This window comes from Microtus ochrogaster, linkage group LG1, assembly GCF_000317375.1.
Source record: "Microtus ochrogaster isolate Prairie Vole_2 linkage group LG1, MicOch1.0, whole genome shotgun sequence".
Taxonomy (NCBI): Eukaryota; Metazoa; Chordata; class Mammalia; order Rodentia; family Cricetidae; genus Microtus; species Microtus ochrogaster.
In genome coordinates this window covers 11,006,702-11,021,394 of record NC_022027.1, presented here as the reverse complement: position 1 = coordinate 11,021,394, position 14,693 = coordinate 11,006,702, and the positions used below count along the sequence as shown (strand labels likewise).

Here is a 14,693-nt window from a genome sequence, read left to right as displayed (position 1 = left end):
AGAGAAGAGAAGAGAAGAGAAGAGAAGAGAAGAGAAGAGAAGAGAAGAGAAGAGAAGAGAAGAGATTCCGCACAGGGCTGTTTTGGGTTTTTTTTTAATAAGCACTTGATTTTGATCCAAGGTTTCTGCAGCCCAAAGCTGGATCTTCATTCCCCTAAGACCAGCAGATTTCTATGCATGCTGAAGTCTGAGAATGCTACCACCTCTGTTTCATTCCATCTGCCCCCCCACCAGGCTACTGCCCAGCCTATCTGATGGGCAAGCAGGCAGAGCAAAAGTGTCTGGAAATAGGCTTAGGGCTGCCTGCAGGCCCTTCAGCCCTCCCTGTGTGAGGTCTCGCCCTACATGGAGCAAAGACTTAGAAAGTTCCCTACGCTGAAGGTATCCGGCCTAGGTCTTCTAGCTCTCTGTGTCCCAGCTGTGTGCTTCTGGAGAGATTCAAAGCAGATGCCATTGACTCTTAGGTTCTGGGGCTCCTCACACTATGAAGAGTTCCCCAAAGCCTAGAACTATCTTTGACTCTCTAGTTGTAGAGTGCCCCCCTGATGTGTGCATCGGAGCCCACTCATATTGACTAGTGTTGACTGAGGATTTGGGATGTAGGAAGGAAGGGCAACTCATGGTTCTCAGCAGCCAGCAGAGTCCAGCTGAGCCGGCTGCTTCACCACATGGCACCTGCTTTCCTTCAAGCTGGGCTCCTAGGAGTGGAGCAAGTGGGAGTCTCGGCTTATGGGAAGAGTTACGAAGGCCTCCCTCTCATCATCACTCTTCTGTCAGGCAACTGGTGCCTCCTTCTCCTACGGACAGGCCTGGCCTAGGCTGAGGGTACCCTTTGCTTGAAATTAGATGCTGTAGTGGCAGGTTTCACTGATGGTTCTGCTGCTTTTGCATGTCTGTCTAGAGACCCAGCAACAACCTCTGATTTATCTGCCCCTCCAGAGTGGTCTCGTATGCTTTGAACAAGGAAATGCCTGCCTCCCTGTCTCAGAAGTTGTATTATTTAATAGCTGTGGTTCATAAAGGGAAATGCCTGGAGTTCAGATTATCCTGGCTGCAGTAGAACCCCACCAGCATGGGGATGACCATCTGACCAGCAGCGAGAAAGTCCTCAATTCTTTTAGTCATCCATGTGTCATAATGCCAGAATTGTGCCACAACTCTGGTCACCACGTTGTGCTCCTTAGGTACAGACCCAAATGAAAGTGGAGACTCATTTCATCTTTGCCTGGACCTAAGAGTACAGCATCACCTCCTGTGTGCAATGAGAGGCCAGAGGCCAGACACCAAGTCACAGAGGAATTAAAAGACTACATAAGACAAGTAACTTGTCTGGTGTTACCTAGCACATGAAAGTAGCCGATGCCTGTTTCCTTGGTTCAATCCTGCATGCTACAATTCACTCGTAGCCATAGGGGAAGGTCTACAAATAGACCTTGCTGGATTCTATTATAGGTCAAGCTCACAGTGCACAGCAGGCAGGCATGGTGGAGTGAGGTTCACGAGGGTGCTAGTCTCCTTGCGCCAATCTGGATGAAAGAAGCTAAGTCTGAGACTGAGTTCAGGCACTTGAGGTCCATCTGAGTTTGGGAGATTTTAATCTGGGATTCAGTCAGAGTTGACCCCAAATTCCTTAGTATCTGGGACCTTGCTTGCTTCAGCGTTGGTTCTTAAAGAATCATGGCTGTGTGTGTGGTGGAGATGGGGAGGTTGATGTAGCCAAGAACTGTTCTCAGCTTATCGCCCTGAGACCTTCTGTCATGGAGAGGGCATGGGGATAGTGAGGTAAGTCAGAAGGGGCCCGGAGAGAGCTACCCACCATGGCTCCCTGTGTCATATCTGGAAGGAGTTGAGGAAGAGCAGAGAAATCTCCTCCTTGTAAAGTTCGCTCAGTGCTGCCAGGCCCAGGCCCTGCTTCCAGGCCTCTTGGCAGAGCTAACCCCCAAGGCTCCTTCAGATCTCTGGGAAATGAGAACACAGCATTGTCTCAATCCATTTGCTGAGGGAGAACAAAATACCGTAGACCGAATCCTTTATAAACATTAGAAGTCTACTTGAGGGTGTGAAGAACATGCTACTGGCATCTGGCAGCGAAGCCTGCCGTGTGATTGCAGCCAGCGGCAGGCTTCCATGAAACAGACAAGAATTTGGGTGAACATCCTCTTTTCCATCTAGTCCACTCCTGAGATGACCCGTTTTCCCCGTTTTCCACCAGTTCATGACCAAGGAGCCACGCAGGCTGGTTGACCCGTAACATCCCCCACCTCTCAATACACTTGGAGAGGGCTCAGGTTTCAACAAAGGAATGTGGGAAGACGTGCTCAAAAGAAAAAAAAAAAAAAACCGGCGACCAAGGGATTAATTCCCCCTACCAAGAGTAAATTTGGGGGGACAAAAACAAAAGTGAAATTTTTGTCAAACTGATCAAGTAAAAGTTACCAAAGAAACAATGCTCTCCCGTGTCACCGTTTTGTGCAGAGGCCAGCTGCCCCGTGGCGGCGTAGGGCCTCACTTTCCCCCACCCCCACCGCAGGCTGCAAGCCCAGCGTGCACAGAGCTGGAGACAGTGATGATGGATTGGCTGGGGAAGATGCTGGAGTTGCCAGAGGCCTTTTTGGCTGGAAGAGCTGGTGAAGGGGGAGGAGTGATCCAGGTAAGACGGGGAAAGTGGGGAAGTCGGCCTTCTGGGCTTGTGGGCGCCACAAAGGACCTCAGCTGCAAACAGAAACCAGTGCCCCTGCTGCTGCTGGCTGTGCCCTTAGCTTTCCAGAGAACAGGAAAGCTGGGACACCCTGGTCTGCAAGGACTTGATGGGAATCTGGATTTAGATCCTGGTGTGGCTTTCCACAAGCTGTGGGCGAGCACTTATCTCCACAGGCCCTTCTGGTAGATAAATCAGTGACTACCACATAGGCAGCGAATATTTTTGTTGGGCTATCCATGGCCGGCCACCACGCCTAAGCACTCTCCAGACACACTGACTCCTTGTAGCACTGTGAATTAGGTGCTCTATTTTACGACTGAGGAAAAAGAGGCACCGGACAACTGATACCTTACCTCCCCCCACCCCCCATTCTATCGGGGAGATTATAGACCTTATGTCTGTGTATTACAGAACCTAAAATCTTGCTGTCACCATCGGATCCTGTCTTTACCACGAGTGACAGCTGTAGCCATGCTTCCCCGTCTGTATGTGCTACTTGGCTGTATGTGCCGTTTGTCTGCGAGCCAGCAGCTTACCTAAGTCTCTTAGCTATGTTTATGCATACATTTAATTCATTCTCCATATTCACGCAAACAACTGTAAGGCTTACATGAGGGCGCACAACAGATGCAAATGACAGCCGTGGTGAATTTTCCATTCCGCCAGGATCTTCAGAGTGAATGATTGGAATTTATGCTCTCCCTCTTTCCCACTACCACCCTTTTTGAAACAGGGTCTGACTGTGTAGCCCTGGCCTGGATCTCACTATGTAGAGCAGGCTGGTCTTGATCCACCTGCTCTGTCTCCCAAGGGCCGGTATTAAAAGAATGTACCACCATGCCCCAGCAAATGTGAGCTTTTTTTTTTTTTAAAAAAAAAAAAAAACATGTAGAGTAACACAATGAGCTACATTAACTCATCACTGCCCCTTATGTATTTTTCTCATGTCAAGTTCATGGTTGTAATGCTGAGAAAGGATTCTTAAGTTTAGAGAGAAGGATTTAGATGTATATATTGTTTTCTCTGAAGCTCCCAGTATAAGGTCAAGCAGTGATGGCTCCACGTATTTTATGGGTGAGAACCCTGGGGCCGACAGGAGAATGTCTTTGTGGAAGATCACATGTCTAGTGTGTCCAAACTAAATAGAAAGCAAGGCCCTCGATTTCTAGTCCTGAGACTCTTCAATAAGACCCCGCGTTTTAACCTTCCAACATATGACCTTTTCCTTAAGGATGCTACGCATAGCTTAGTGGCTTCAAGCACATTTATTTTCCTATGGCTCTGTAAGTCTGACTTAGGTTTTAATGAGCTAAAATCGAGATTGTCATCTTAGAAGCCCAAGGGGAAAATCCATTTCCCCACCTCCTCAAGTTCTCTAAAGCCCACCGGAATTCCTTGGCCTGTGACTCCTATCTCCATCTCCAGAAGCAGCTGTGTTCCATCTCACTGACCTTTCTTCCCCTGTCCTGTTCTGACTGCAGATGTGAAGCCGGGTCTCCACTTTTAAGGACCCGTGTGATAGGATTGGGTCCACTCCGATAATCCAAGATAATCTTTCCAAGTCAGGGTTCTTAATGTTAATCACATCAGCAGAGTCCCTTTTCCCCTTGAAAGGTAAACAAGCTCACTGCCTGGGAAAGGGGCCTGGTATCTTGGTGGTGGGAGATGCGGTCTGTGTTGTGTTGCACGCTGTCTGCAGAAGAGCCCTGAAAGGGTTCCTAGACTTTGCGGGCCGGCCAGCCAGGAGAGAGTCAAACTCAGCAGGGCTCGGGGGCGGGGTGGGGTGGGGGAGGGGGGAGAAGGGGAGTGGGCTGGGAAATGTAAATTCTCCTTCTTTCGGGGCAGAGATCTGTGGGCAAGCCAGCAGTACCACAGCGGCTCAAACCACTTTCCATTCCTTGATTAGGTTACTTGGCCATAACTGAGTCCCTGCAAGTAGGGAATGAAGTACTGGAGTTGGGTGGGCTGGGACTGCAGGCAATACCAACAGCTGAGGGGTTCAGGTAGGAGAATCTGGAGTTCCTCGTCACCCTCAGGGAGTTCACACCAGCTTGGTCCAACGTGAGACCCTATCTAAAAGCATTCTACTAAATGTTCATATATGCCGTCCTGTAACAGAAACACAAACGAAGACTGTGGGCCAGACTAAAAATGGCGACAGGAATGTTCTAGAGAAGTCCCACTATCATTTCTGAGGACCGTTTTCTTCTTTTCAGAGGTTGTGCCGCGCAGCCAGATCTCCTTGGCCTTGTACAGGTTTTGCGGCCGCTTGAGAAGGGGCTACCACACAAGTCCCCGAAATGCAATCAGAGCCATTTTCACTAGGTGAAACCCCGGCGACTTCACCAGGCTCCCATGCTGAAATCCTGGTTTTCCAGGGATAGATACACTTGCTGTCCTTGACAAGGACAATCAAGTCAGAGTGTCCAGAGAAGAGACAGCCGGTCAGGGCTGCCGAGGCCAGCAGAGCTGTCTGCAGAGGCAGGGCCTGGAATTCTGGCTGATTTATTTCTGGGCAAGTATGTCATTCTTCACAGTCGGCCTGACCCCAGAGCAAGCTCTCCCTGTAGCTCCACACTCGGCTTGAGAGCTTAGCATTTGGTAAGGCCTCCTCATGACCGAGCTTTCTGTCTACCTGGGCCAGTCTCTCTGCCCTGTTAGTGAGTGGGCCACCTCCACGCTTCTCAGGAGCTTAAATTTCCAGACTCAGTACCTTTTCTACCTTTTCCATAATCTCTCGCTCCCTCTCTCTTTAAATAGTTCCCCCTCCCTTTTTTTGGCCATTTTCTCCTCTATATTTTCAATAATTGCTCATGGTTTTCTGTGTATCTCTGTAATTTTCCACATTGCCAATTTACTATCTTCAATGTCAGTTTTGATTACACTTTTTCACTTTTAAAAATTATTGTGCCCTCTGTATTTATGGATAATGGGCACTCGCTGGAGAAATGGGAAAATGCAGCAACAATTTTAGAGTATAATTCTCTCTTGGTCTTATCCAGTGTCTTTATATTTGTGAGTTATATAAATTGAGATGATACGATACATACACATTTTCTGCACAGTGTTTTATTTTGTTATATCTTCACCGTTTAAATATTTAGTTTATCATTATTAATTACTATTTTTATTATTATTACTACCATTGTGTGTGTGCATGTTGGGTGTGTGTGGATACTCATGCCATGACTCTCATGGGAAGGTCAGAGGACAACGTTGTGAAGTCAGTTTTTCCTTCCACCTTCATGTGGGTCACCAGGCTTGTAGGGCAGCCTAGCCATCTCACAGGCCCTCCGACATTTAAAACCAAGATATTTCTTTCCCTTTATTTTGGTTTTCAAGACAGAATTTCTATGTGTAGCCCTGATTGTTCTGGAATTCTCTCTCTGTAGACCAGACAGGCCTCAAACTCACGGAGATCCATCTGACTCTCCTCCATCTGCCTCTGCTTCCCTAGTGCTGGGATTAAAGGTGTGTGCTGCTACCACCATCCGGCTAAAACTTTCTAAAACTTTATCTTAATTTGCATTTTAAGTTAGAAAATGAAGCAATGGGCTTCATTATGGCATTTCCATATACGTGGTAGTATACTTTATTTTTATCCACCCCCTTTCTCCAACACCTATCCCTCTTATCCCTCTCATTCTGGTCCCCTTCTTGACCAAATATTTTTTGAGAATAATATTACTGTACAATTTTTTATGATGTGTCACAATTTATGTAAATACTACCTAAGATATTCATGTCACATTGCACTCTTCAGTCTTGTGAGATTTCGGAGGACAGTCTTTAGGATAAGGGGCAACTGTCTTCCAAGACCATCAGCTTCCTTCATGCGACACATCTGTCATTCACCAAGACCAGAACATAACCACAGAAGAAAGCATTTCGGGGTCACTTGTCATATGGGGAAGACAATTTAATTTTTTGAGACTTTGGTATCCAAAGATGGATCTTCTAGTTTGGTACTTCTCAAAGGATTTTACAAGTAGCTAAGTATATTGAATGACCACAACAAACCTGTGTTTAGTCTATTTATTGTGCTTTATATAATCAATTTTTATCCTCAAAATACTTATAAGGATTCATTGCATTATCAACCATAGTTTTCATAGCGAAAAAAAAAAAAAAAAAACAGAGGCAGAAACTAATCAAAGACAGTGTGTAAAAGGTGATTCGGAGTGCTACTGCCAACTTGCCCAGGCTCTTTGCTTATGACATTGTGTGGAGGTTTGAACGTTACCGTGGGTTAAACCATCTTTAAAGACAATCTCATTGGTGGAAGTTCCAGCCTTAGGTTAGGACTAATTCTGGCATCTCTCAGACCAGGCTTCAACAAAGCCCTTGTGAGTTCAACCCACTTAGTTTGAGTTGGGGAGGGGGGAAAAGCAGACTTCCTTGTGCTTGCTGCTGGGAGCTGGCCCTTTTCAGCTCGCGAGGTTGATTGTCTGTAATTTGTGTAGCCTTAAAGAGCAGGAGCCCAGTGACAACCCGCGAGGCAGCCTGCCTTATCGATCCCCTCAGAGCTGTAATCACAGCTTAGCATTGGCGCAGCAGTGGGTGTCTGAGCCCAAGGCACACCATCATTGTGAGGCCGGACAAATGAGACCTGCAAAATGGGTCTCTTAATTGGGTTTGAAAGCTCTCGTGGAAGAAAAGCTGCCAATTTCTTACCCTGTGTGAGGTGACATTTGTAAAACCTAGAAGATGAAAAGACCTTTCGGCTCAGGCCATCAGCAGCCTTGAGCATCCACTCTCCCAAAAGGTCCCTCCCACCTCAGAGCAGGCTCGCCATGGCAACCTTTGTCTGCCTGAAGCAAAGGCATCAGTGAGCCACACAAAGACGCAGGGGAAAGTGGTTCCAGGTAAAGGAGGCAGCGAGTGTATGGGCTTTAGCTGGATGCAGCTCAGGTCTGTTCAGTTCCCCACTTCTCCGCCACGAAGAGCAATGGTCAGCCACTACTTTCTTAACAAAGAACAATTGCTCTCTCTTTCTTCCCTCAGCAAATCCCCACTTGCAGAAAGAGACAGAGCCACTCACCTTGATGTTCAAGTGTGCCCGAAACCGATCTGTAATGGCACGTTGAGGTTCAGTGCTCAAGATAATCTCAATAATTCAGAGATTATTTTTTTCCACTGGACTTCGTTGCTGTTTCTTAAATCATTTTTTTGTTGACAAAATAAAGAATTTTCTCTCAGAATGTGGACAGTGCCCACTGAACTCATAGTGAGCTTGGCTTGCCTTGGTGTGGCATGGCCACTCAGAATCATTCATTACAAAAGAAGTCCAGGGCTCTGAAGAGAGGATGGAATTTTTTTTATATCCCCCCCCTCTCCCCCCCTCAGACAGGGTCTCACAATGTAGCTCTGGCTGTTCTGGAACTCACTATGTAGACCAGTCTGCCCTTGAACACACAGAGATCTGCTTGCCTCTGCTTCCTTAGTGCTGACATTAAAGGCGTGTGCCACTACTTCCAGGTTTTTCTTTTTTACCTTCTTTAAAAAAATTTTTTTATTAAAAATATTTACTTTTCGGGACTGGAGAGATAGCTCAGTGGTTAAGAGCACTGACTACTCTTCCAGAGGACCAGGGTTCAATTCCCAGCACCCACATGGAGCTCGCTACTACCTGTAATTCCAGCTCCAGGGGACCTGACAGCCCCATAGCAAAACACTAATGCACGTAAGATAAATAAATTTTAAAATATATATAGAGAGATTTACTTTTCATTTTCCATACCAACCCCAGTTCCTCCTCCTTCCCCAACACCCCCATAGCAAAACATTAATGCACATAAGATAAATAAATTTTAAAATATATATAGAGAGATTTGCTTTTCATTTTCCATACCAACCCCAGTTCCCCTTACTTCCTGCCCCCTCACCTCCCCTGCTTCCCACCCCCATCCACTTCTCAGAAGGGTTCTACCCACTTTCTTTGAAAAACAAAATGTGGCCAGAGGGACAGAGATAAGCAGGACTGGGATGCACAGGAGAAGGGGGAGATGCTGCTTCTGCCTTCAGAAGCTTGAATTTCCTGAAATAGCTGCCAGTCTGGTCAGCCAGGCCTCTTTGACATGGTCCGAGACTGTGCAAAACAACCACTTGTGAAAGTACAGCCTGAAGGGGATGTGTGAGTCCCTCAGATGCTGAGTGAAGACCATGGTCTATCTGTTTATTTGAACTCATGCATTACTGCTGCAGAAATAGGAACACACGTATCTAGCTGGAAAACCTACCCCATTCCTCAGGGAACAGGAGTTGATTCAGAAGAGAACGTAAAAACAGTGGCTGGGAGATCAAAGTGGGAGATCATGATTGATGAAGGAGAAAAAAGTATTAATAAGAAAAAAATCTCATTTCTGCACAATCCACTGTGCTGTACATTTATCTGGAAAATTCCATGCTCTTATAAACTTTCAGAATCAGCAAAAAATATGATGGGTTTCCCCCCCAGGATTTGTCTACCGAGGAAGCTGAGCACAAATGCTAGGAGGTACCAGGAAAGACCGAATGGAGCTACGCTTTTAGCCATCCCTAACTCGTGCTGCAGGTCCAGGGAATGTTACAGAAACCCACCCAAAGATGGAAAACTTTAAAAAGAGGATTATCTTACAACTTAAACGGGTTAACACAATGGGCACTGACTATTTCTCTCGATCACTCTCAGGCTCGAAAGAGGAATTGCGTACAATTCCTTTTTACTTTGCTGAGCTAGGTGGGTTGAGATTTCGTGCAGTGGCTCACTAGGCCTGCCACAACAAAGCACAGAGCAAAGATGGCTGAAACAACACATCCATTGCCCCCGAGTCCTGGAAGCTGAAGGCCGAGACCAGAGTGACAACAGGATTGTTTTCCGGAAGTTCAGTTTTGAGTATTTTGTTAACTAGCTTCTCACTTCTGTCTTCTTGTAGCCTTACCCCTGTGTACATCATGTCTGCTGGCTAGTTTTTTATTCTCAGAACAGCAGTTGGATTAGATTAGGGCCTACCCCAAAAATTCAATTATTACTTTAAAGGTCCCCTCTGTCCCTCCCTCTCCTTCCTTCCTTCCTCTTATCTTCCTTGCTTTCAGCCTTCTTTTCTTCCGGGTATTTTTGAGACAATCTCATACTGTAGCTTTAGCTGGAACCCAAGTTAGCCTTGAACTCACAGTTATCCTCGGACTTCAGGCTTGTTAGTGTTAAGACTACATGTGTGTACATCATGTCGTGTAGACCATGGCTGGCTTTAAAGATCTTATTTCTCTAAATACAGTACATTCTGAGATGCTGAGGCCTAGGGCCTCAATATGTCGAGTGCAGGAAGTGAGAGAGCACAACCCAGCCTGTTCCATGAAGGATTGGGAGAAACTGTCCAAGTCCACCTCCGTGTGTCAAGGAAAATGCATTCCTATGTTATAAGCAAATACAAATTGTTCCGTCCACATGCATAGGAACACAGAGCAGGGATTGGGCAGGGTGCCCTGGATCAGTCTCTTCCTCTGATGGAAGTGGAGACAGTGTGTCCCAGACCAGGCCTAAAGAGCCCATGAGAGAACACCTGCAGAGTCTTGTATATGCTACAGGATCAGAATGTTAGCTCGCTGGGACATAATATGGATAAAGCAATGTCAAACTAATTACAAGAGCTAAACCAGCCCCTGCAGATGTGAGATGCAAAAACGAGTGAATTTTGCAATTTCTGGCTCAGATTTTAAAGGAAACTATGGACACAATAATATGTCTTCCAACAGTTTAGACAGAGGTTCTTGTGCAGAGTTTCCAATTTCATTTGACCTTTCTCTCTTGGATTCAGGGGAGTGCCAGCGAAGCCACCTTGGTGGCCCTACTGGCTGCTCGAACCAAAGTGACCCGCCAGCTGCAGGCAGCCTCCCCAGAGTTGACACAAGCTGCTATCATGGAAAAACTGGTCGCTTACACGTCTGATCAGGTGAGTGTGCTGGGGTGGGCATTGGCCCAACACTCCCTTACCCCCCGACCCCGGGGCTGAATCCAAGGAACAGTTAGCATCATGTCAAATCCAAGAGCAGTTCCCCGGGGATCAGGAGGGGTGAAACTTCTTATTCTATCGTGGGAGCTTGATAGATCCAGTCAGAAATAAAGTACACATGTGGCGAGCCCGCACAACTGGCTGCGTACCATCTCTGCAGTGTGGAATTGCACTGTGCCCCTGTGGCCTGCCTTTAAAGCTCCGCTGTGGAAAAATTGGAAGTGAGGCTCCAACCTGATGCCAAATCCCAGCTTTGTAAATCATGTACATTCTCAAAGCCTATTTTTTTTTCTATTAGCAAAAGGGATAAAAGCACCGTGCTTGCTGTGACCACTCAGTCCAACTTGTGGCTTGAGAGGACTGACTTGGAGTTCATTATCATGCTCATAAAATCCTACAGACAGAAATGTAGTAGTTTTAGCTCACTTATTTTATTTTCTTGACTTTTTGATTAACTATTTTATATTGTTCCTTTTCCTTCATTTTATTTAATTTTAGCTTTTATTTATGTATTAGGTATACAACATTCTGCTTCCATGTATGCCTGAAGGTCAGAAGAAGGCACCAGATTTCATAACAGATGGTTGTGAGCCATTGTATGGTTGCTGGGAACTAAACTCAGGACCTCTGGAAGAGCAGTCAGTGTTCTTAACCTCTGAGCCATCTCTCCAACCCATTTTTCTTCATTTTAACCTTGCTAGTTGTTGGGGTTTGTTTTTTTTATATTGTTGTTTGTTTCCTTTTTCAAGGCAGAGTTTCTCTGTGTAGCCCTGACTGTCCTGGAACTCACTCTGTAGTTCAGGCTGGACTCAGACTTAGAGATCTGCCTGTCTCTGCCTCCTAAGTGCTGGGATTAAAGACGTGTGCCACCGGTGCCCTGCACATTCATCATACAGCCCTGTCACCTTTGATGTGCATATTGCTACATATTTAAATCTACATATATTTAAAATCACACAAAAGAATTTAAAACTTAGTCAATAGAGAGCCAACACTTCACTCTTGGGAGTATTTGATTCATTAGATTGAAAAGCAAGTCTCTAGGATGGAAACCAGTACAGAAAATAGTTGACTTCATAAAGGAGGAGGAGAAGAAACCAACTCTGCCACCTTCATGGGCATCAAGAGCCCGGGTCAGGTGCTCTGCACGCTCAAGAGCCATGGGAACACACCCTCAGACTCAGCTCTACTTATTTTCCTTGCAGGCACACTCCTCTGTAGAAAGAGCTGGGTTAATTGGTGGAGTAAAGTTAAAAGCAATCCCTTCGGATGGCAACTTTTCCATGAGAGCTTCTGCCCTTCGAGAGGCCCTGGAGCAAGACAAAGCTGCTGGCCTGATTCCATTCTTTGTAAGTTCAATGCTTGTTGGATATGGCACTGTGGGATGGGATCCTCTGGGTTTTGTGTGGGTCTAGGGTAGAGTTCAAGGCATGCGTGAGTGCGTGTGTGCGTGTGTGCGTGTGTGTATGTGTGTGTGTGTGTGTGTGTGTACATGCGCGCCTGTGTTCTGGGAAGAGGTAGTCATTGTCTTCACTTGTTGCAGTGATTTGAATGACAAATGACCCCTCTTGGGCCAGGCATTTGAACACTTGGTCCCCATTTGGTGACATGGAGTTTAGTTGGTGCAGCCTTTCACTAGGAGTGAGCTGTGAGGAAAAAAAAAAAGCCTTACACCATTTCCAGTTCATCTCTGCCTCTTGCTTGAGGCTCAAGCTGTGAATTCTTGCCTTCCTGCCCCTGCCGCTATGCCTGTTGCATGCCATCAAACCGACATTTTGGACTCTAACCTTTTGCAACAGTGAGCTCAAATCAAGTCTTCTGGTCATGGTGCTCGATCACAGCAACAGAAAGTAACTAAGATACACGGCTACCTACAGGTAGCTACCTACAACTCCTCACACTCCAAAGGATGCCCTAAAGCTTACAGTCACACAGTCAACCACGGTCAAAATCAGTGGGCCACATGACAAAGTCAAACAATGTTGAAAGTAAGGAAGAGACTTCTAAGGGGAAATGTCAGAGGGAGAAAGGAGATTGGAGGGAATGGGGGCTTGGAAGTAACCAGAATGTGTTATATACATTCATGAAATTGTTAAAGAATAAAATTAATACGATTACATTTAAAAAATAACCACTTGAGGCTTTATTGCCTGGGTTTGTTGCTCTCAGCTGATACTAAGAAGGTTCCTTTGTGGGAGGCTTGTGAGCAAACGGGGAATTACGCTTCCGATGTAAAATATCAATACCTAGTCAAATGGCAGGCTGGCTCTTCTGTGCCTAGATATGCATTCTAGTGGGGGTTGCACCTGGAGTTTGAGAATTGTTGTGTTTTTGACGTAGCCACAGCACTATGCTCTGCCTGGGACTAATATGTCATGTTTGAAGCCATTGGAGTGTCATGGCTTTGGCTCTATGGATATTGTCTGGCTACAGAGTGTTACCAGGGGAGCTTCAGGAATGCAGGCTCCAGGATCATTTTGGAAGCGCGTCTGTTGGTAGAACCAGGCATAGGTCATATTTAATAGCAATTCTAGTGTGCATCTGGGTTTCAGGAGGTTATTCAGAAACCCCTTTTTCCTTTTAGTTTCCAGTGCCGGGGAAGGAACCCAGGGTTTCTTGGAGTCGCCTTAACTCCTCGTGTAGGGTGCCTACATCCAAACCCTATTATTGTGATTTTTAGTAAGCGTATAAAATAGGCTGCCTTCCATGTGGATTTTTAAAACACCCTCCATGTGAAGTGATGCGTCCCCAAGCCTGTGCTTCACACCACATCCCCGTCTCTCTCCCCATGTAATCCCCCTGTCTCATTAGGCTCCTGTCCACCTCACACCACCTGTGTTCTGCTATCCTCTTAGCCTTAAGCTCTTTATTTCTCCCTCGTCCCCCACAGCAGGCCCTTCCTACTACCCTGGCTTCTCTAAGGGCTCCAAGGTAAACACACAAATCTGAAGATGGCTGCTAGTATCCAAACACGGGAGAGAAAATGTGGCTGTAATCTTTCTGGGTCTGGGTTACCTGACTCCATCCACACGCTTGCAAATTTCGTTTTTCCTTAAAGTGGAACGAAACTCTGCCGTGTGTAAAAACCGCATCTTTGTTAGCCTTTGGTGAACTGAGAGGCGGCCCATCCCATTTGCTAGCCATCATGAGGAAGGCGGTGGGCGATGGAAACGGAGGAGCAGTTGTGCCTGATGTAGAGCCCTGTGGGCGGATGTCCTGGAATGAAGTAGCTGGGTCGCGAGGCAGTTCTACTTCTCGCTTTCTGAGAAACGCCATACTGATTACCATGTCCCAACGGCGCCAGTTTGTATCCCCACTAACAGTTGAGTCGGGTTCCCCTTTTCTCACTGCCTCGGAAGTATCTTTTGTCATTTATTTATTTAGGCCATTGGGACCGGGTAAGGTGAAACACCAAAACAGTTTTAATTTGCATTTCCCTGATGGCTTAGGATATTTCTTAGCCGTGTGTATTTCTTTATTTGAGAACTCTCTCCCGTGTTTAGCCCGCTTTTAATTGGGTTGTTTCGGTTTATTAGCCCCTTATACATCCTAGGCACTGATCCTCGGTCAGATGCATAGCTGGCAAAGATTTTCTCCATATTCTCTATGCTGCTCCTTTTCTCGATGTCCGTTGCAGCATAGAATCTTTTTAATTTCATGCTCTACAGCTTGTCAGTTGTTGGCCTCATTTTCTATACAGTCAGGATCCCTGAGAAGTCTATGTCTCTGAGTCTATATCCTGAACTATGCTTCTTATTGTCCCCTTTAGATGTTTTCAGTACAGTGTTGAGGTCTTTGGTGCATTGAGAATTGATCTTTTTGCAGGGTATAAAATAAAGATCAAATTTCTAGGTAAGATGACACCTACAACCACCTGATTTTGGCAAAGATTAAATAGACAAAACCCCCATGAAGGCTGGAGAGATGGCTCAGAGGTTAAGAGCACTGGCTGCTCTTCCAGAGGTCCTGAGTTCAATTCCCAGCAACCACATGGTGGCTCA

The 14,693-nt window shown here is 46.1% G+C and overlaps 1 protein-coding gene across 3 annotated transcripts in view; it reads left to right on the top strand.

Annotated features, from left to right (window-relative positions):
- Ddc (dopa decarboxylase) overlaps window positions 1-14,693 on the top strand; it is an 80,356-nt gene that overhangs the window by 15,827 nt on the left and 49,836 nt on the right. For all 3 annotated transcript variants that reach the window (XM_005359217.2, XM_026784953.1, XM_026784954.1), the window contains exons 4-6: window positions 2,531-2,650; window positions 10,498-10,632; window positions 11,898-12,041. In XM_005359217.2, coding sequence (XP_005359274.1) covers window positions 2,531-2,650; window positions 10,498-10,632; window positions 11,898-12,041 — 399 coding nt within the window. The remainder of the gene's footprint in view (window positions 1-2,530; window positions 2,651-10,497; window positions 10,633-11,897; window positions 12,042-14,693) is intronic.